The sequence below is a fragment of the Cnephaeus nilssonii genome, assembly GCF_951640355.1.
Source record: "Cnephaeus nilssonii genome assembly, chromosome: X".
NCBI classification, from domain to species: domain Eukaryota; kingdom Metazoa; phylum Chordata; class Mammalia; order Chiroptera; family Vespertilionidae; genus Cnephaeus; species Cnephaeus nilssonii.
Genome location: NC_137071.1, coordinates 18163501 through 18186600, shown reverse-complemented (window position 1 = coordinate 18186600; position 23100 = coordinate 18163501). Strand labels below are relative to the sequence as shown.

General features: G+C 37.7%; 1 protein-coding gene across 6 annotated transcripts in view; it reads right to left on the bottom strand.

Annotated features, from left to right (window-relative positions):
- Positions 1-4658: 4658 nt before the first annotated feature.
- GK (glycerol kinase) overlaps positions 4659-23100 on the bottom strand; it is a 70464-nt gene continuing 52022 nt past the window's right edge. For 3 of the 6 annotated variants that reach the window (XM_079765145.1, XM_079765146.1, XM_079765148.1), the window contains 8 exons: positions 16272-16350; positions 15170-15266; positions 14262-14346; positions 13628-13748; positions 13372-13515; positions 10647-10727; positions 8991-9077; positions 4660-7412 (listed from right to left, as the gene is read on the bottom strand). In XM_079765145.1, the coding sequence (XP_079621271.1) occupies positions 7402-7412; positions 8991-9077; positions 10647-10727; positions 13372-13515; positions 13628-13748; positions 14262-14346; positions 15170-15266; positions 16272-16350 (705 nt within the window). In that variant the 3' untranslated portion in view covers positions 4660-7401. The other 3 variants (XM_079765144.1, XM_079765147.1, XM_079765143.1) reach the window with 3 other exon arrangements.

The window sequence follows — 23100 nt, the reverse complement described above, 5'->3', positions numbered from 1 at the left end:
TAGAGGCCCAGTGCACAAAATTCATGCACTGGGGGGGGGGTCCTTCAGCCCAGCTTGCACTCTCTTGCAATCTAGGAGCCCTTGGGGGATGTCCGACTGATGGCTTAGGCCTGCTCCCCATGGGTATCCTTAGCGCTACTGCAGAGGCGGGAGAGGCTCCCGCCACCACCACTGCACTCCCCAGCCATGAGCCCGGCTCAGGGCTTTCTGGCTGAGTTGTGCTCCCCCTGTGGGCGTGCACTGACCAGCAGGGGGCAGCTTCTGCATTGAACATCTGCCCCCTGGTGGTCAGTGTGCATCATAGCGACCGGTCATTCTGCAGTTCAGTCAATTTGCATATTAGCCTTTTATTATACAGGATATCTCTGATTACAGGCTATCATTCCCAAATTAAAAATTAGCCTGGAGGTTCACTACTGTCTTTTCAGCTCTTCAATACTTTTAAGGCAAAGATTTTTTAAATTGATTTTTAGAGAGAGGGGGGGAGGAGAAACATTGATTGCCACCTCTGATCATCACCTCCTGCAGGGGACTAGGGATTGAGCCACATCCAGGGCATGTGCCCTGACTGGGAATTGAACCGGCAATCCTTGGGTGCACTGGCCCAACCAACTGAGTTATACCAGCCAGGGCTACTATTTTGACATTTTGTGTTTTTTTTTAAATACTTTTATTTCACAGAGGAAAGGAGAGGGAGAGATAGACATTAATGATGAGATTCATTGATTGGCTGCCTCTGGCAAACCCCACACTGGGGATCAAGCCTGCAACCCAGGCATGTGCCCTGACCAGGAATCTAACTGTAACCTCCTGGTTCATAGGTCGAGGCTCAAACAATGAGGCACACCAGCTGGGCTATTTTGACATTTTTGAATGAGTGGGTTTATCAAAATAAGCTAGTATGATAGATAAATATGGCCATGGACTATGTGCAGTTTTTCCTATGAAGAGGTGGGAGTCAGTGTTCCCTTCCCTTGAATCTAGGCCAGCCTTATGATTTGCTCTGACCAACAGAGAGCAGTGGAAGTGACATTGTGGAACTGCCAAAGCTGAGGCCTCAAGAGGCCTTACAACTTCCACTTTGCCCTGTTGGAACCATGGGGAAAAGTTTGAGCTACCCTGCTGGCTAGGCAACATGGAAAACAACTTAGGTGCTTTGGCCAGCAGCCTCGGCTGTCAGATGGTTAAGAGGGGTCAACTGGGGCCAGCCAGCCCCCAGCCAACTTGTCATCTGACTGTATGCCCACGGGTGATCCAGACAAGACCAACAGAACTTCCTTCACTGAGCTCAGGCCAAAGTGATGGTCACAGAATTGTAACCAGTAAAATGGTTATGGTTTAAAATCATGAAGTTTTGGGGTAGTCTCCTATGCAACAATAGATAACGGATATCCACAGCTATCAAAAACTACAACTACCCGCCCTAACCGGTTTGGCTCAGTGGATAGAGCGTCGGCCTGCGGACTGAAGGGTCCCAGGTTCGATTCTGGTCAAGGGCATGTACCTTGATTGCAGGCACATCCCCAGTGGGGGGTGTGCAGGAGGCAGCTGATCGGTGTTTCTCTCTCATTGATGTTTCTAACTCTCTATCCCTCTCCCTTCCTCTCTGAAAAAAATCAATAAAATATATCAAAAAAAAAAAAAACTACAACTACCCTAAACTGAAAATTTGACTCTAAAAAAGTCACTAACTTTTTGTTATTGTTTTGAGAAGGTATTTACATAAAGCTAACAATCTAAGTATATTTTACTTTAGTAACCAAATATTTGATGTCAGAATTGAATTTTAATCCTTTTTTCCTTTTGATTTCAGAAAATCTTTAAGCACATTAAGTTATAATGACCAAGTTCATTTGGACATATTAAAGTCAATTGATCACTAAAGCATGTAAGAAAAACTCAACCTTCCTTTCTCCAATCCCGTCCCTAAGGGGACTAAAATTAGCGCCACTAAAAGCAATTTTAGAAACAAAACTCATTATTCCTTAACTTAGAAACCTGAAGGCAGAGAAAGGAACAGTATAACTCAAGACCATTCACTTGATTGCAAGTTAGCATCCTACTCACTGTTTTGGATTAAAACTTTTATGTTTTTATTGATTTCAAAAATATATTTTTGTTGATTACAGAGGACAAGGGAGAGATAGAATCAATGAGAGAGAATCATTGATTGGCTGCCTCCTGCACGCCGCCTATTGGGCCCTGACCAGGAATCTAAAGGCGACCTCCTGGTTCATGGGTTGATGTTCAACCACTGAGTCACACTGGCCGGGCTGGATAAAAACTTTTTAAATGTCTTTCTACAGCAGAGCTCCAAGAAATTTTGGAAGCAAGGCAATAGGCAATATTTCACTATGCCTTCTTCTTTGTGTATGTTTAGCTTCTATACATCTACAATTATATTTCTCACTAATAGTACGATGCAAAAAAAACATCATTGCTTCTCTTAGATAAAATTAATTTGGATTTCTTAATCCTAAAGTAGTCTTGCACAAAATAGGACTTCCATTACAACACTGAATAGGAGTAATAAGACATCCTTGTTGTTTCCAAACTTTGGAGAAAAGCATTCACTTTCATCATTAGGCATCGTATTAGCTGTTTTCTTATGTACCCTGTATCAGGTTAAGGAAATTCCCTTCTAATCCTAATTTTCAAAGGTTTTAACATAAATGGGTATTAAAATTTAATTATTTTCCTACATTTATTGATATGATCATTTTTAATTCAGTCTATTATATGATGAAGTACACTAATTGATTTATAAGTGTTGATTTATAAATTCTGGAAATTAGCCCCACTTCATGAGGAATTATTCTTCTTATATACTGCTGGATTTTTGCTATTATTTTAAGGATTTTTAAATCTATGTATATGAGAAATATTTGTCTATACTTTTCTTTTCTAGTAATATATTTACTTGGCTTTGGGCTTAGGGTAATGCTGGCCTCACTAAAAGAATTAAGAATGCTTCTGTCTGCCAAAACCGGTTTGGCTCAGTGGATAGAGCGTCAGCCTGAGGACTGAAAGGTCCCAGGTTCGATTCCGGTCAAGGGCATGTACCTTGGTTGCGGGCACATCCCCGGTGGGGGTGTGCAGGAGGCAGCTGATCGATGTTTCTCTCTCATCGATGTTTCTAGCTCTCTCTCCCTCTCCCTTCCTCTCTGTAAAAAATCAATAAAATATATTTTTAAAAAAAGAATGCTTCTGTCTTATATTTTCTGAAAAAGATTGCAGATTACTTGTATTATTTCATCCTAAATGTTTGATGGAATTTACTAAGAAAAATATCTGGGAATAGGGTAGGAAAAAATGATTCATTTTAAAGATGGCGTGGATACCCTGGACCACCAGGAAGATAAACAAGTGGGAACTAGAGCAAATCAAGCCTGAAACATCGCGGGAGGCAAAAATGACAAACCTGAAGCTGTCCTACTTCGGGCACATCATGTGAAGAGTCCTTGGGCAAAGACAATAATGCTTGGAAAAATAGAAGGCAGCAGGACAAGAAGAAGACCAAATATGAGATGGATTGAGTCCATAAAATAAGGCTCAGGATTTGCAACGGCATGGATGGACCTGGAGAGCATTATGCTAAGCGAAATAAGTCAGTTGGAGAAAGAAAAATATCACATGATCTCACTCATTTGTGGAATATAATGAACAACATAAATTGATGAACAAAAACAGATCCAGAGACAGAGAAGCATCGATCAGAGGGTCAAACCTCAGAGGGAAGGCAGGGGAGGGTGGGGGTAAGGAGGAGAGATCAACCAAAGGACTTGTATGCATGCATATAAGCCTAACCAATGGACACAGACACCAGGGGGGTGAGGGCATGAGAGGGGGAGGGGTGGGGGGGACTAATGGGGGAATAAGGACACATATGTAATACCTTAATCAATAAAGAAAACAAAAAAGCCCTAATTGGTTTGGCTCAGTGGATTGAGCGTTGGCCTGTGGACTCAAGGGTCCCAGGTTCGATTCCGGTCAAGGGCATGTACCTTGGTTGCGGGCACATCCCCAGTGGGGGGTGTGCAGGAGGCAGCTGATCGATGTTTCTCTCTCATTGATGTTTCTAACTCTCTATCCCTCTCCCTTCCTCTCTGTAAAAAATCAATAAAATATATTTTTAAAAAAATAAAGAAAGAAAAAAAGAAGTCACAGGAATGAGTCTCCAGGAGCTGAGTGGGGCAGTTGAGGACAGGACATTGCACACATCACTTATTCACAGGGTTGCCAGGAATTGGAGTGGACTCAAGGGCATGTAAAACAAGTCAACACTATTAACAGCTTCTTCTATGTCCTTCCAGCATGGGCAAAGATCCTTCCAAAAAATGGAAAGGTAATACATGCAATCCTCTGCACCTTGCTTTTTCTCTTTTCCTGGATGTTTCCATGTTCCTAGACAGTAGCCTCATTCTTTCTGAAGCTACACATTTTCTATTTTGTGGCTGTACCATAGTTTATGGATGGAACTAGAGTACATTATGCTGAGTTGTCCAATGGCTATAAAGGTAGTTATACAGAATGAGTAAATTCTGGAGCTCTCCTGTCCAACATAGTGCCTATAGTGAAAAATACCATACTGTGCACTTAAAAATTTAAGAGGGTAGATCTTGTATTAAGCATTCTTACCACACACACACTCAAAGCAAAGGGACACAAGGAAAGTTTTGGAGGTGAAGGAAAGATTTATTACCTTGATTGTGGTGATGGTATTATAGGTGTATGCGTATGTCCAAACTCATCAAATTACATACATGAAATATGTCCAGTTTTCTATATATCAATTATACCTCATTAAAGCTATGAAAATAATTGTTGTACTATTAGGTAGACACTATGAAGTAAATACCACCTACTCTACTGCCAATGTTGTTCATTTCTTTGCTATGACATTTTTCATTTGGTGATTTTTTTCTAAATAGCTATCATTTTTCATTCCTGCGTGATATAAAACACCCATAAACCTAAGAACTGAGCTTTGGGCACTTCAAAAGAAACATACTAAAAAATTCAGAAGCAAAGATCCATTATTTTACCAATCAGTTAGAGAACAAAAGATTAAGGTGTGGGGTATTGAGTTGAGAGAATAATGGTATACTTGACTCCACCAACTAATGCAGGTAGAGAAAAATAAGTATAGAATGAAACTGGGAGGTCATGGTCATTCAACGAGAGACCCCTATTGATAAAGGCTGCTAACCTTGCTGGGGTATGTTCTGGATGCTGAAATAGTGTAGTCTTTTGTAATCGGATGATTGAAGTGCTCATCATTCCAGAAACGACTTCCTGGCTGTTGGTTATTTCTGCAGAATGTGCCTGATCAAGTGCTAATAGCCGAGTTTCTCATTTCTTCATTTGATTTAGAACTAAGTTATAGTCTGTAAATGAGAAATGCAAGTAATAATGAGGGGGCAATTTATTTTAAGTACATTTATCATGAAATAATCAATGTGTACAATTTCAAACATTTACAAATATTGCAATTTATAGAAAATTAATGTAATCTTAAAATGATCTGAACAGTGATTTTCACAATTATTTACAATGAACTTAAACTACTTTTGTAGAAACATAAGTATGTTTAAAAGTACCCTGCCACAAAGTAGTAATTTCACAGTACTTTTCTTTAATATTTGTCACTAACGTGGCAGCAGCATCAATAAAACCCAGCAGATTCAACAGCACAATGAGCACTGCAAATTCAAGTTAGCATTAATTCCAAACAAAACTTTTCATATTAACATATAAATATATTTCCATTTTCAGCACTGATTGAATAAAATAATTAGGAGGCAGTATATTCTTACTTGTAGTAAACAGCAATTAATTTTAGGATGTTTTAAAAATTGACATTAAGAAGCTACATTAGGAACACGCAATACTAAATATTTTGAGAAATTCTTGGTTTCACTGGAAGCCATTTTTAATAGTAAACCTTTTAAAGTTTTGACAGTAAGCAGAGGTAATAGTCATCTCAAATAGAAATTATAATTGCGTATCAGCAATTAATAACATATTTGGGTGGAAAGTGATCTTGGCTTTATTTCTAAGGTGTGTTTTAACTTAAATTTTTAACCTATTTTGGTATCCCCTCAAAAGGACCCCAAATATGTTTAAAATTATGTTAAAGGAAAATAACTTTATATGAACTAGTACTTGTGTTTGAAAACAGTATTTACTATAGTATTCCACAGTTTTCTTTCTTTAGCACGTAACCAGCTAAAAATTTTAAGTAAAAATGTAAGGTATAAGAAACATAGTTGAAGTCACAATAAAGTATATTTTCTTTTATTGACATAGAACACATACTTTAAATTTCAAATGTTGGCTCTTTAAGAAAAAGTTTCTCCTGGTAAATAATATGTATAACTGTTGCCCCAAAACATATACAGCTGTTTTCCCTAAAATATTTATACACATAGTGGTCCACTTAAGACCAGCCCCATTATAACCTACTGAATACAATGTGCTTTTAATTTATAAATGGGCTACCTTTAGTATATAAAATATATAGGCATGTATGTACTACATACAAAGTAAGAAATATAAAAGGAAAAAAAAAGTGTTCTTTTCTACAAGATCCGGACGCAAATTCAGTGTAATTAGTGAGGCCATGTAAAATGTACTCTTAGTTTATAAATGGGGTACCCTCAGTATATAAAATAGAAAGGCATGTATGTTATACATATAAGGTAAAAAATATAAAAAGGAGAGATGGGAACAAAAAAGGAAAAAGTGTCCTTCCCTATAAGATCCAGACAGCAATGCAGTATAATTAGCGAGACCATGTAATAAAATGGCTGAAGGATTTTGATTTTGGCAAATACTTTTCAGAAAAATAGCTAATCTATGAGAATACTAAATTTTCATTTTAAGGATTTAGTAGAGGATTCCACCTAAACAATCAGTGAAGATTTCATGGGCTCCTGCATATGCCGAAAAGAGAACTTTGGGGTTCTGCTAAAAAGAAACACAAAGTCGCTCATTTTTAGCCAGTTAGCAATAACCCCCTTGATCAAGTGTAGTGCAGAGAATCAAATCCTGGCCCATCAGCATCTGACTGTGCTTGAGGAAAGCTGCCAATGGACAGGATCTGGATTCTTTCTACATCTTAGAGGAAATGGGGCATGAAGTGATGGCAAAGGAGGGGTCAGCTCCAAAGGTGGCTGGTCCAACCTTATGATTGATGTTAAAAAACACACCAATGTTTCTATAGCATTCTTTCTGCTGCATTTTCTTTATTTCGAGCCACAGGTCAACTTCGAGGGTCATGCAGCAAGTGGCTTATAAATAAAATCAGAGTCTATGAATAGTGTCATCAGAGTAAGAGAATCGCTGGAGTCTCTTGTTAGGTAAAGAGCTCGCACTGTTGGAATCCATGAGTTGTATTATTTATGGGATACCTAAAGTGGGGGACAAAAACCATGTCAATAATAACATACATGCAATTCAGGAGTTAAAGCAATGAAGACTATTTAATCATTTATAGAGTTAGAAATTCCATATGGTTTCTAAATATTGCTTCACAGTTAAAAATGCAGCAAATATAACAGCCAATTCCAGAATTAGCAAATATTAACACTATTGCTAATTGTTTTACCAAGGCAAACAATTCCACTGTTATTAAATCTCAGCATATGTTACCAACAGAGAACCTAAAGATGGCTACCGTATCCATTTTGAGAGCCTAGGAATTTGGAAACTTAATGTATCCTTTAGCTTAGAGATATGCTACATGTCTCAATTTTCATAGACAGCAGGCCTTTCCATCCTGTCATGGTACCAAAGGGGAAATAGGGGGGAAAGAAAATCAGTGAAAACTTTTAGCTGCAATGTTCTTTTCTTTCCTTTACCAGATGATCATTACACAGCCAAAAATACAGCAGGATACTGAAAAAAATCATAGAACTTTCCCCCAAACAGCATAAACATTTCATTACAAATTTAAATTATAGTTCTTCTGGGCAATATTTGCATCTTCCAGCAAGAAAATAGATATCTGCTAATTCATATAGATTTATATATACAGAAGCCCTCTGTAAGGTATAAAGCACTAATACCAATATAAGGTACTGTTATTATGGAAACAGAAGATTCGAACAAATTCATTCCAAATATGAAGAATACAGAAAAAGGCAATCTTAGTTTTAAATTCTCATGCAAGTAACTCATATTTTATGATTAATAAAAAATAATCTAATTTCTGATATAAATAATTTTCATTCCATATTTGTATATAGCACTAAACTGGTGATGGCAAGCTAAATTAAGGCTTATCAGATTTCTACAAACAGATGTTTCCCCCAAATCAATAAAGCTTAAATTTTAAAACTAGGTCATCATCTAATTAATTAAGAGAAATAATTGAACTCTTTCTCTAATCATGAAGATTTTTAAAATGCTACACTTTCTTGGCAACATATGGGATGAGTTGTTTCCATTTAAGTGATTAATTTTAAGAAAAATTGAGCTATAATCAGGAACAGCTTCCAAAATGATGGTTATATTTAAATGAATATAGGGCACACAATTTATTTCATCACATGCTGAGCAATTTTACTTTCATAAAAACATTTAGTGGAAGGTGTAAAATAATAATTCAGTTTTAGTTCAACTCATTTATTTAAGCAATAATTTTTAAAACTTCAGTTCAAAAAATGTATTTTTTTAAACTAAAGCAAAAGTGACTACATTTTCCCCAGTTTTGGTTTTACAGATACTCTGCTAATATTCTGAAAGTCCTGTCATTTAGCATTAAAAGTAGTACTTTCACTTCTGCTCATTGCTGTAGTTGACAACACAACCCCTCAATCCTTAATTTTGACTGCCACAAAAGATTAATTCGTCTAGTTAGACCCTTAATGGATTTTCCAGGTTCCTAAGCATAGGAAGAATGAAAAACACTGAACACTTTCTGCTGCGTTATATACAAACATATTAACGCTAACTAATAAAATTGTCTAATTTAAAGAGTAACTGACCTGAGATGTACCTTGCTCCGATAAACATTATCATGCTACTCATTATAAAAAAGCCCAGGGGTAGACTACAGAAGATACTAGGGTCACCTGTGGTCATCCAAGTAGAAGGGATTTCCCGTCAAGCAAACCAAAAGAGAGACACATAATTACAATATTTGTGTTAAGAATCACATGATAGCAAAACAAAATAAGTTATAAAAATAGTATATTCATAAAAGCTAGCAAAGAGTTATTACTTCAAATCAAAAATATAATCAATATTAAAGGCTTGTAACAATTAACAAACAATACAGAGAGCATGCCACAAGTAGCCAAGAACAGAATGTAGACCATATGCCTTCCACTGGCAAAGCCAAAGAAAGGCAATGGAGAACTTTTTGGGAGGCTGTTGATTTTAGCTTTCTTGATTCTTCCCCAAAAGATACAAAATAAGCAATCCAATTCCCCCCAAATTCAAATTATAGATGCTTTGGCTATCAGAAAAAAATTATATTAACCTACTGTAAATAAATGCCAAACCCTATTGGTTTTGTTTTCTTTTATTAAAAAAAAAATAGGATTCGGTATATAAGGAAATGCACCCGACTGTTAATATTACTCTCATTTGAAAACTACATTGTATTAATGTACATTCTAAAAAATTGCCTGGGAACATGATAGTTTTGATGTTTTCTGAGAATAAAAGATTGGAAGAAAAAGGACATTACGCTTACTTAGGAGAAAAAACAAAAGCTTCAAGTAGGAACATCCAAGACTAAAAATACAGATCATGGTGATTTGTGGTGTGCACAGTTCCAGAAGCTTCTCCTAAAAGCCAGATATATTAAAAGTGGTTTTGGCCCTGGCCAGGTAGCTCAGTTGTTAGAGCACCAAGGTTACAGGTTTGATCCCCGGTCAGGGCACATATAAGAAGCAAGCAATAAATGCATAAAAAAGTAGAACAAGAAATTGACGTTTCTCTCTCTCTCTCTCTCAAATCAACAAAAAACAAATAAATAAAAGTGGTTGTAGGGGGTGGAGGTGGGGAAAAAAGTGGTTCTATACCTACTTTGGTTTGGAAGGCAGGTTATATTTCACTTATAAACTCTTCTTCAGCAAAGTATATGCTTCTGTAAATAAATTTCATTATGTTCCAAATCTTATATTTAGCAAATAATAAAAATATTATGTTATATTAAAGGCCTGTTTAAGGCTGTTTAAATAGCACAGGCATATTAAAGGAAGCTTAAGGCTGTTTATAACTAAATGGTGCCCTACTTCAACTGAATACTTTCCTACCTAAATGATTTATTGGTTCAGGTCATGAAGACGGCCCCCCAAAAAGGTAAAGTAAGACATTAGGAGAAAAAAAAACAAAGACTGTAGTTGATTGTTTTTTCATTAAGAAGAAACTAGAAAAATAAGTAGGAACTAGAAATAATTTTACTTTTAGAAAACTCAGCGATAAATCGAAGTACTAGAAACGAATAACATGGCAGGATGTGTGCATAGCAACCTGATAATTTACACTATGTTTAGAACTTGAAAGTGTTTTCAGAATGTTAGAAGCTCTAGATATATGGTAATGCAGCTTTGCTAAATATAAATGGTCAGATGCTTAAATAAGCTATTTAACATAGTGAGACAAAGTGGCAATAATAATAAAAGCATAGTTACCACTTTCCGAAGACTCAGCTGTAACCCAGCCCATTGACTTCATCACAGCTTTCTTCCAGGTAGAAAAACGAATTTCACTTTCTAGAAATAGAAGACAGGAAAAGCACACACACATGAAAGGCTGTTTACTGAGATGTTCTAAGCACTACACTTATGTTCACTCAGCATCCTTGACAAATTATTACACATATTAAACTGATGTGGGACTTTACCAGGACTCTGATTTGAGAGAGTGTGGTTGATAGTGATGGTCAGTGACTGGGAAACAGGCTGCCTGCTGAGACTAGACCATTTGTAAACTCTAAACAATTATTTTCTGTAAGAATGAACTATTGCCCTGCCAGTGTGGCTCAGTGGTTGATCATTGACCTATGAACTAGGAGGTCACAGTTTGATTCCTGATCAGGGCACATGCCTGGGTTGCGGGCTCGATCCCCAGTGGGGGGCGTGCAGGAGGCAGCTGATTAATGATTCTCTCTCATCATTGATGTTTCTCTCTCTCCCTCTCCTTTCCTCTCTCTGAAATCAATAAAAATATATTTAAAAACAAAACAAATACAAAATAAACTATATCTAGTTGCCCATTTGTGAGTGTGTGTGTACACATGCATGCATGTGTGCATGTGCGTGTTGTGGGGAGACCAGAGGGACTGATGAAGGCAAGGACAATAGACATAACTGATCAACTCTGGGCTAAGGCCTTAAAAACTGCAAAGATAGTTCTCTTCAGGAAAACAGTAATCCTCAAGTCTTTGCACAAAACTTCCCAGATTTAAGAGTGGGATTAGCATCTCAAGATCATATACTTGCTGTGAACATTATTTGCTTATTAAAAAGTTGAATTTTTTTCAGAAGTTGTAAAAATTTTTAAGCTTCATATTTTATCCAATATTTAAAAAGTAAAAAATTATTTACAGATAGAATATCAGATTTTGAAACACATTTCTATATCATGGTACATGGCATACTATCTGAATTTAAAATAGTTAGTATTACAATCCATTTTCTTATATACGGAAAAGAGTGAATGAAATTAAAAAGCCCTGGCATAGTCTTCCAGAAAATTAAAAATGCATTTAAAACTTATTTCCTAATAGCTCAAAATTCACTTTGATGGTATTTTTATGCATAGGTTTTTAAATTTGATTTCAGACAGGAAGGGAGAGTGAGAGAGAGAGAGATAGAAACATCAATGATGAGAGAGAATCATTGATCAGGCTGCCTCCTGCATGCCCCACACTGGGGATTGAGCCTGCAACCTGGGCATATGCCCTGACTGGGGAATCAAACCATGACCTCCTGGTTCAGAGGTTGATGCTCAACCACTAAGCCACACCAGCTGGGCCTGCATAGGTTGTTTTTTTTTTAAGTTATAAAACCAAATTCAATCTACACTGAGTGGCCAGGTTATTATGATATCTGAACACATAATAATCTGACCACTCAGTGTGTGTGTGTATATATATATATGTTAGAGGCCCAGTGCATGACTTCGTACATGGGTGGGGTCCGACCAGCCTGGCCAAGGGGAGGGGATATGGGCGGTTGGCCGGCCTGCCTGCTGGTCGAACTCCTGGTCGAGGGGACAATTTGCATATTAGCCTTTTATTATATAGGATATACACTGAGTGGCCAGATTATTATGCGTTCAGAGATCATAATAATCTGGCCACTCAGTGTATATAAAACCTTATTATTGTACTAAAATTTGTTTCAATTTAAGAGATGAATCACTATACTATTTAATAAAGGTGTCATTCAGAACTTGGGCCTTAGCTTAGTTTGTTAGAAAGTGAATAAGATATTTAACTCTTTGCACTCACTTGCTTTTTTCTCGATTCCTTTATTCTACTCGGGATTTAATTTTTTAAATACCCCAGATTTTACAAAGCACAGCAGTAGAATAAAAAACTGGAGTTTCTTTTTATACAAACTTATTTATTTGGATTTTTTTATATTTCAAATTATTGATACATTCAATACAATTCGACATACGAGCTGCTACCGATGCTAACCGTGTCGAGTCACACTCGACATCCGAGTGCAAATTAATGCTCATTTATTTAAACTGTTGCAGCTTTTGTCTAGTTAACCCTGCTGTGCTTAAAAGTTACCAGAATGTCCTAGAGCCTGGCTAATCATGTCCTAAAACTGGGTTATTGGCACCAGAGATGATCCTGTGTAGAGATTAGGGGTGGGTAGCTGATAGATCTCCTTCTCCCTTTCATAAAAAGGCTATTCGAACAAGCTACAATTGATAGTGTGGTAGTGCTATCCTTCTATACAAAAGGACTGTAAATATGTGAAGAATAAAAATGTGATTTCATATATTTTTTAGATATTTTTATTGATTTCAGAGAGGAAGGGAATGATAGAAACATCAATGATGAGAGAGAATCATTGATCAGCTGCCTCTTGCACGCCCCCCACTGGGGACTGAGCCTGTAACCCGCGCATGTGCCCTGACCAGGAATTGAACCATGACCTCCTGGTTCATAGCTTGACGCTCAACACCACTGAGCCACACTAGTTGGGCTAGAATTTATTTCTATAAGAAACGATTTCTCTCATCCACACTCATTCAGTGTAACCCAATATGCTTAGTAGCCAAACCTGAAGCAGTAGCATTTGTTATTGTCCTTAGTCCCTTAACTTATGAATAAACAAAATGGCAAGCTCTCTCTGTTCACAGTATACTATGAAAAGTTTCATTTTTCAAATGTACCCTCAGCATTGATCTGGGGTTCAAACCGCTCCACAGTGACAGCTGACAGATCCTCAGGTTCCAGACTCCAAACGCCAACACCTTCTGCGGCCCCTGCTGCCATGGCGGCTCCCAGGGCAGTGGTTTCTGGCATGGAGGGCTTCACTGAGAGGAGAAAGCAACATCAACAACTTTGTATTTTTTACAGATGCCTCAACACCAGCTCCTCCAAAAGAAGCAGTAGTCTCAGAATTTAAAGGAATGAAGGTTTACTAACCTACTGGGATATATAGAATGTCTGCTTGGAGCTGCATAAGAATTTTATTGTTGGTCATTCCTCCATCTACCTGCAGATGACTGAGTGGAATTCCACAGTCACGGTTCATGGCATCCAGAATCTTAAATAAACCAACATAATGAACATAAACCACTTCATAGTAACATCCCTGAAAATGTCGATCTTCTAGCCAAAATAATGCTCAAGAGCTTCCCAAAGCCTATAGAATAAAATTTAGACTCTTATTCTGGTCTTCTAAGCCCTCTTTGGTCTGGTCACAACCAACCTTTTCTCTCCCTACACTTCTGTACTCACTCAAACAAAAAAACTCTATTTTATACCCAGGTTTCCCACCTCAATGACTGCTAGTGCTATTCCCTTTGCCCAATGTGTCCCACTGAGCGTCCCCCCAACCATAAAATGCCCAGTGCCTGGCAGATGACAGGAACTCAGAAGGTAAGGCCAGCTAGCAAAATGAACAAAAACTTACATTTATTACATTAGTGTTTAGGAGGTTTAATTTTTGATTAAGTATTTAATAACTTGATTCACGAAATTTCTGACACTCACATGTAATTTGTTTAAGAATGATAAAAGCAGATTAAGCATAAGAAAACAAGTCCATATTTATTACCTCTCGGGTTTGGAAACAAACAGCTTCTAATGCAGCAAAAGCAATATGGCATTTATTGGTGAACTGAGTGAGCCCACAGATGATCCTAAAAACACAAAGATTTTTAAGATTAGAGTGATAAGAAATGAATCATCACTCTGAAATGTCCTGAATACAGAAAGGCTGAGTTTGTTAGACATGTGCAGGGGGGGGAATAGAAATGAAAACAACAACAGAGGTCGGGGGAGAAGGGCTCCTAATATGAGGTGATGGGAGAAGATTTGACTTTGGGTGGTGGGCACAGGGTGCAATATACAGACCTTGTAACATAGAAACCCACCCCTGAAACCTATATGTTCATGTTGACCAATGTCACCCCAATTTAATAAAAAAATTTAAACAAACAAACAAAAACCAAAACCAACACTGGACATAAACATTAAGTAGCTTAGAAAGTCATTGTAGTCAAAAATCCTGCATCCACATATGAAAAAGTTCATGATCCATAGAAATAGGTGACAAAAATATAAAACCAAATCAACATTTATCTAGATGATATCCCTTTGATACAGAACTTGCAGATGCCTGGGAGGTAAAAAAATAAGTCCTCACCAGTTTGGCTCAATGGATAGAGCTACAGCCTGTGGACTGAAGGGTCCCAGGTTCGATTCTGGTCAGGGGCACATGCCCGGGTTGCAGGCTCAATCCTCAGTGTGGGGTGTGCAGGAGGCAGCCAATCAATGATTCTCATCATTGATGTTTCTATCTCTCTCTCCCTCTCCCTCTCTGAAGTCAATAAAAAGATAATAACACCAATACGAATATCGACATGGTGGGTGCTTATTGTCAGATGATTCAAAATCATTTGAAAATAGGAAACTATTGACTAATATTAGACCCACAAAAGCATACCTTATTTTAATTCTTACCCTCTTGCACTGGGCTCCCAGTAAGGCGCATATAACCCTGAAAACGCCGGGACGAAATAGCAGCCATAAGAAGTACCTACTTCTTTAGCAAGTTTTTCTAACATTAAATAAAAGAAAAACAAAAGTCACTCTAATATATTCTATTTACTTTAGTCAAGAAACACATCTATTAAAAAATTAGGACAGGATTTTTGGTTTCCTATTCATTAGTACCATAAATATTCATTAGTAACATAAAATATTCCTAATTATAGCAGTATGCTAGGAGCAACCAAAATAAATTGCCCCATATTGAATACCACAAGTAAAATGTAACCTACCCCCCAAAAATAAAAGAACTGGATTAGTTTCATTAAGGTAGTTTGGCTCATTTCCACTACTGTTAAGGTTGTTGACTGAAAAATGAAGAAGTGGCCTCCAATGCATCCTTAATCAAATATGTGTTTCTGATTATCTCACCTTTGGGCAAAATTAAACAAGTTAAATGAAAGCATAGCCCAAGCCGGTTTTGCTCAGTGGATAGAGTGCTGGCCTATGGACTGAAGGGTTCCGGTCAAGGGCACATGCTGGGGTTGCAGGCTTGATCCCAGTAAGGGGCGTGTAGGAGGCAGCTGGTCAATGATTCTCTCTCATCATTCTAGCTCTCTCTCCCTTCCTCTCCGAAATCAATAAAATATTTTAAAAAATAGTTATCCATAAATTGAAAATAGTCACAGTAATACTTACTTACTGGAGTTAATTATAGTTACTAGAGTTTTAATTCTCACTCTAATCCAAGAGTTAAAGCTCTTTCCCATCAGATAAATTTAACTGGACTACTTCCCCTGAAGGTTCTGGCAATCTTTGATGTTCAATTTTACACTTGAGTAATTTTTATGACCTACTTTGCCAGTTTAATAAAAACCAACACTAAATATGTTAATTCATTGTTTTTACAAATCTTCACAAACTAGTCTTTTATGTATAAATGAAACTAATAATAGGGATCCATATATGTTAACATCGTACACGGGGTAAAAGCACAAATACTAACAGATTGCAAAGATAAAATATCTAAAATTTTCGTTATTCAGCTTCTAACACTTTGTTAGAACATACTCACCAATTTCGTCTGAGCTGTTTATAATTCCAAGATTGTCTCTTAGCCAGCGAATGACAGCACCGGCTATTGCTACAGAACCCTATGAAGAAGAAAAAATAAAAAAAGGAATCCAAGAGAAGTATATGTTATCACTATAAAAAGTTTTACTGTGCAAATTCTCTGCGTATGACACTATCAGATGAATAAAATTTTAAAAAATTCAGCTTTGGGACTCCTGACCCATGGGAACTGTGACATAATAAATACATGGGAACGGTTTAAGCCACTGACATTTGTGGTGATATCGTTATACAGCAATAGTTAACTAATGCATAGGCTTATAGCTAAAATAGGATAGCTGGCTCAAGAGGGATAAAAAAAAACTAAAATCTTAACACTATAATCATAAATCATACAAAAGAAGAGATGGGGAAAAGAACATTTAAATAAACCAAGGTGGGGGATACAGGGAACCCCCTTTGAAACTCGTATTTAAATAGACAAAAATGGCATAACATAGGACTTGGTAATGTAAACAATATTTATTGAGTGTCTACTACATGTCAGCTGGCTGAGGTGGCGTGGTGAAAAAGACAAGTAGCCTGGCCTCAGGGTATTTATATCCTAGTGACAGAATACAGCACACAGAAGGCTCAAATCCTAAATAAGCTCTAGTTCATAATCATATTAAAGCCCCCCCAAAGGATTCTGTTTTGTGAAGTAATATTTAGAAACAGATGAACAAGGAAGGAGGAAAACACAGCTTCTGGGAGATAATGCGCTATTAATAGACAGCACAAGGAAAGCAGAAACACTCAGCCATCCTGTTTCACTTCAGTCTCTTCCACCACTAAGAAAAAATTCCAACTAGAAACAGCATGACAAATTGAAGCAGTTAAATACGAGTTTAAAATCTTGGAGCAAGTGAAGGATCATGTGACCCAATTCCTTTTCACAGAGAGTGAAAATGGGAACCATGTCAGGCCTAGATGAATCACACGCCAGGAGGATGTGTAAACGCAGAGGATTAGAGGCAAAATGTAACAAGAGAAAACTGAAATAACACATGCTGACTCATATATAGAATAGATGTGGACAGGAACAGAAATGCACTGCTTGAAAGCCACAGCATGATGGGTTCTGATTCATTTCTCTGTATGTCTGGGAGCAGGAGTGGTGGCCAAAAACTGGCTCCTCCAGAGCAAAGGGACCCAAATGCTTGGTATAAAAGACAAGGAATAGAATCAGTTTCAGTGCTTGAAGCCAGGGGCTAGGTGGCGCTCTCCTACCAGTGTAGGGACGCTGGCAAACAAGCAACTGTCCACTTGTTGCCTAAGGCTACTGCTTCATAGAAGAAAAAGGAAGTATATAAGAAGAAATCTATTAAGACATCAGTCAATAAAACCTAACAGCTGGAATAGAATTCACTCCAGTCTGACAAAGACTTTAAAATAAGTGTGTGCTAAAAGTAATCAAAATGATTTAATGATTTTCATTAAAAATTTAATAAAATTAGGAATCAAAAGAAAGGAGAAATAAAAATAACCAATTAAGAATCCTAGAAATGAAATTACTGAGTGAAATTAAAAAATGTAATAGATGGAATAAACTGTAGAATAGATAGAGATGATTAAATTAGTGTTCCCAGACACTGCTGGTAGTATTTTCATATGGTAATAAAAAAAAGAATAAAACAATGGCTCTATTTAACAATATAGATGAATCTCACAAACACAAAGTTCAATGAAACAAGCCAGATCAAAAAATACATACTGGCCCTAGCCAGTTTGGCTCAGTGGATAGAGCATCAGTCTGCGGACCAAAGGGTCCCAGGTTCGATTCCGGTCAAGGGAATGTACCTTGATTGCAGGCTCCTCCCTGGCCTGGGGCCCTGGTCAGGGCTCCTGCAGGAGGCAACCAATTGATGTGTTTTTCTCACATCGATGTTTCTCTGTCTCTCCTTCTCTCTTCCATTCTCTCTAAAAATCAATGGAAAAATATCCTTGGGTGAAGATTAACAAAAACAAACAAACAATAAATAAATAAATAAATAAATAAATAAATAAATAAATAAAGGTGATTAAATGTTAGAAAATACATACTGTATAACTCAGTCTCTCTTACTTTCTTCTCTTTCTCTTATATTTTTAATATAGTGTATTAAAAACTTGCAAAACTAGCCCTAACCGGTTTGGCTCAGTGGATAGAGTGTCAGCCTTCGGACTGAAGGGTCCCAGGTTCGATTCCGGTCAAGGGCATGTACCTTGGTTGCGGGCACATCCCCAGTAGGGCAGCTGATAGATGTTTCTCTCTCATCGATGTTTCTAACTCTTTATCCCTCTCCCTTCCTCTCTGTAAAAAATCAATAAAATATATTTTAAAAAAAACTAAACTCTAGTGCTTAAGTTTGCACATTTAAGAGCTATCACTATAGCCAAAACCGGTTTGGCTCAGTGGATAGAGCATCAGCCTGCGGACTGAAAGGTCCCAGGTTCGATTCCGGTCAAGGGCATGTACCTTGGTTTCGGACACATCCCCGGTGGGGGGTGTGCAGGAGGCAGCTGATCGATGTTTCTCTCCCATTGATGTTTCTAAAACTCTATCTCTCTCCCTTCCTCTCTGTAAAAAAAAATCAATAAAATAAAGAGTTATCACTATAAAAAAAAGGAAATATTTTAATAACTACGTATGGTGTCAGATGGTTATGAGATTTATCAGGATGATCACTTAGTAAGTTATATAATGTCAAATTACTGGGGTGTACACCTGAAACTAATATAATATTGTATGTCAACTGTAACTAAAAAATTTTTATAACGTCAGGGTAAGTGGTTGCCTTAGGGAGAGGGAGGAGGCTGTGATTGGGAGGGGCACGTAGGGGGTTCCTGGGTGTTGCTGGAGTTCTGTTTCCTGACCTGGGTGAGGTTACATGGGTCTTGTCTTTATAATAATTGGTTAGGCTGTACCTGATATTACATGCATTTTTCTGTATGCGACTTATATTTCATAATAAAAAGGTTTTGTTTTGTTTTATTTGTTTTAAAGATACAATTTGGAAATGTAAGGTAGATACTGAAAAACTCACCAGAAATACAGCACACAGACACAGAGAGATTAAAAAAATATAAAAGGGCAGTTAAGAAACAGGGAGGGTGGGGTGAAAGAATCCAATATCCATAAAATAGCAATTCAGAAGAGGATAGCAATAATGGTAGAGAAGCAATATTTGAAGAGATAATTGCTGAAAATTTTCCAGAATTGAAGACAGACTTGTATCCAAGTACCTAAGGGGATAAATAAAAAAATCCAAACCCAGGCATGTCCTAGTAAAACTATAGAACATCAATGATAAGGAGATAGTGTTAACTCCCAGAAAATAAACAAGAAGGAATCACAGATCAGAGCAGCAGAGGTCTCATCAGCATTAAAAATGGCCAGAAGGGCCCTAGCCGGTTTGGCTCAGTAGATCCCCACTTTAGAGGGCAAAATAAATAACAGGTTTACCAACCCAGACTCATAAATATGATTTACTATCAACTGAAAAGAAAACAGGACTAATTATTGCATGTTCAAGAAAAAGGGGAAATAAAAACTAAGCACAACAACATGATTGCTGGTGGAGGTGGTGGGGTCCTCAAATGGCTAGGAGGTTAAGAATACTAAACTATAAACACTCTTAGGAAAATGTGTAATGAAATAATACCTCAAAAATTTTAAGGTACTATAAAAGAAAAACAAAACAACAAAAATATTAGAAATGCATTTTGTAGCTTCCAAATCAGAGAGAAATAAAAAAAGACTAAAAACTAAGATGGATAGCTAGTTTCAGTTTTTAAAAGGGATAGATAGTAAAGGTTTTTTAAAAAAATTTTTTTTAATAATAGTAATTATCTATCCTTTTAAAAATATTTTTTATTGATTTCAGAGAGGAAGGGCGAGGGAGAGAGATATAGAAACATCAATGATGAGAGAGAATCATTGATCAGCTGCCTTCTGCACGCCCCCTACTGGGGACCGAGCCCACAACCCAGGCATTGTGCCCTTGACTGGAATAGAACCTAGGACCCTTCAGTCTGCTGGCCGATGCTATATTCACTGAGCCAAACTGGCCAGGGCGAAAGTAAAGTTTTAATACCTATAATTGCCAAGCTTAACAGCATTCTGTCAAATTAAAGAAATGAGTATTGAATATATGCTTTGTGAGCACTGACAGAAAAGCAGGAACTTATTTGTTAGAAAAAGTGTTAGCAATCTAGCTTTAATCCCTGCCTTCTTTTTTTGTTTGTTTGATTTAATTTTTAAAAAATTGTTTGCTCATTTACACGCCAAGGTTGCGGGTTTGATGGCCGGTTAGGGCAATACAAGAAGCAACCAATGAATGCATAAAAAAGTGGAATAACAAATCGATGTTTCTCTCTCTCTCTCTCTCTCTCTCTCTCTCTTTTTCTCTCTTATTTCTCTCTTCCTCTCTCAGTAAATAAAAAACAAACGAACAAACAAAAAATACTGGACTTGGGAGACTGGAGTGCTGATTATCCAGATTTACAAGGAAGGAAAAGGCACAGTGGGGTGGCTTATCCATCTAGACTTTGAAGCCCTATAACCTGGATATTTGCCTCCTGGATCAGCTACTTACTGGCTGTCAAAAGTTACCTTGGCCAAATGACTCCAATTTCACCTGTCTACTCTCAGATTCCTCATGTGTGTAAAACAAGGGGAGAGCAGGGTGTAGCAAAGCCTATTGTCACCTAATCTATTATCCCTCTCTGCTTTAAAATTTTATGAATATAAACAAAGTTACATGAATTGAAACAAAATCAGCAAGCATATGCTTATTAAGCCTCCAGATGAGCTAAAACTGGAAGAGTAACAGAATAGAGTGAAAAAGAATTCAGCCTATGTTGGCATAGGCTGAAATCGCTATCATGAAATTTAAAAGGAAGAAACGCAGACCTGAATTTAGAGGAACAAAAGATCTGTGCAAGTACAGAATGGAGCAGACATGTCTTGACAATGACTCATTTGGAAAAGCACTAGATATTTTAGCATGTGCTCCTGGAGCCAAGGATATGATGAGGTTATCAGATCAAATTAATGAACTCTCAGGCTAGAGCAGCCAAAGTAGTGTTTATGGTCAGAGATGCCCAAATCACTCTCGAGTACACATCAGGTTGCATATGGAATATTCTATTCTGTTCTGGAAGACACTGGCAAAATGGAATGCATGCAATGAAGGCAGCCCAGAACTAAGAAGAATTTAGAAATCATGTAACATGAGTGTGGTTTTTTTAAAATCCTCACCCAAGGATATTTTTCCATTGATTTTTAAGGAGAGTGGAAGAGAGAGGGAAAGACAGAGAGAAACATTGATGTGAGAGAAACACATCGATTGGTTGCCTCCTACCTGAGCCCTGACCAGAACCCGGGCCAAGGAGGAGCCTGCAAACAAGGTACTCAACCCTGACCGGAATCGAACCTGGGACCCTTCGGTCCACAGGCCAATATTCTTTCTATCCACTGAGCTTTCCATGGGGGAAACAAAGGGAGAAAGGGCTTGTAAGAGTTTAAGTTCTGAGAAGTATTAGGATACCTTTAATACACAGATCAAGTGTTTCACAAATGCTCCTATTATCCATAGAAAAGGGGTTAGGGCTGAGGTTACAGTGCTTATTTAGGGGGAGGGCAAGAAATAACTGAAATAAACTAAAACTCCACATGCTCGAGGCTGAACAACTAAAAAAAAATGTTTTAACTAAAAACAAATCTAATACTTTTGAGCAAATTATTATTAGACTAGAGGCCCAGTGCACGTGCACCGGTGGGGTCCCTTGGCCTGGCCTGCGGGGATCAGGCCAAAACCATTTCTCCAACATCCCCTGAGGGGTTGCAGAGTGCGAGAGGGCAGTTCTTGGATGACGCACCCCGGAATCAGACTCCCTCCTCTGGTTCCAGGTGCATCACCCGAGAACCACAGCTGCCAAGTCACCGCAGCTCGGCAACTCCTGCATTGAGCATCTGCCCCCTGGTGGTCATTGCGTGTCACAGCTACCATCCGGTTGCTTAGGCTTTTATATATATAGATACTCCAGGAAACAAGTCTCAATAACTTTTCATATCATATAACATATTTGCATAATACAAGGGAGCATTTAAAATTAATTGTCAAGAAATATTTTTAAGAAATGCATTGCCCTGGATGGTTAGACCATCGGCCTTTGGACTAAAGGGTCTTGGGTTCAGTTCCTGGTCATGGGTACTTACCTTGGTTGCAAGTTCCCTAGCCCCAGGTGGGGCACATGCAGGAGGCAACCAGTCAATTGGTCTCTCTCATGTCACATCAATGTTTTTCTCTCTCTCCCCCCTCCCCCCTACCACTCTCTCTAGAAAGCAATGGGGGGAAAAATATCCTTGGATGATGATTTAAAAAAAAGAAATGTATCTGATTTTTAGAAATTTTTTTTTTTTTATTTCAGAGAGGAAGGGAGAAATATTAATGATGAGAGAGAATCACTGATCGGCTGCCTCCTGCATGCCCACTGGGGATAGAGCATGTAACCGGGGCACATGCAACCTCCTGGTTCATAGGTTGATGTTCAACCACTGAGCCATGCTGGCCAGGCAGAAACATTTTACAAAGGGTACTGCTTCTTTGACTTTTGAAATAAATGTTTCTAAGGTTTTTAATACAAACTTGCCATAAAGCCCTACAGGCTTAGGCTGACATTCCTACTAGAATCTACAAACATGTTTTGAAACAAATGCTTTCAGTGAAATATGGCATAAATCTTCTCACTTCATTTCCCACATCAAAATGTGACACAAACTATTTTTATGGAGACACACATGAAGA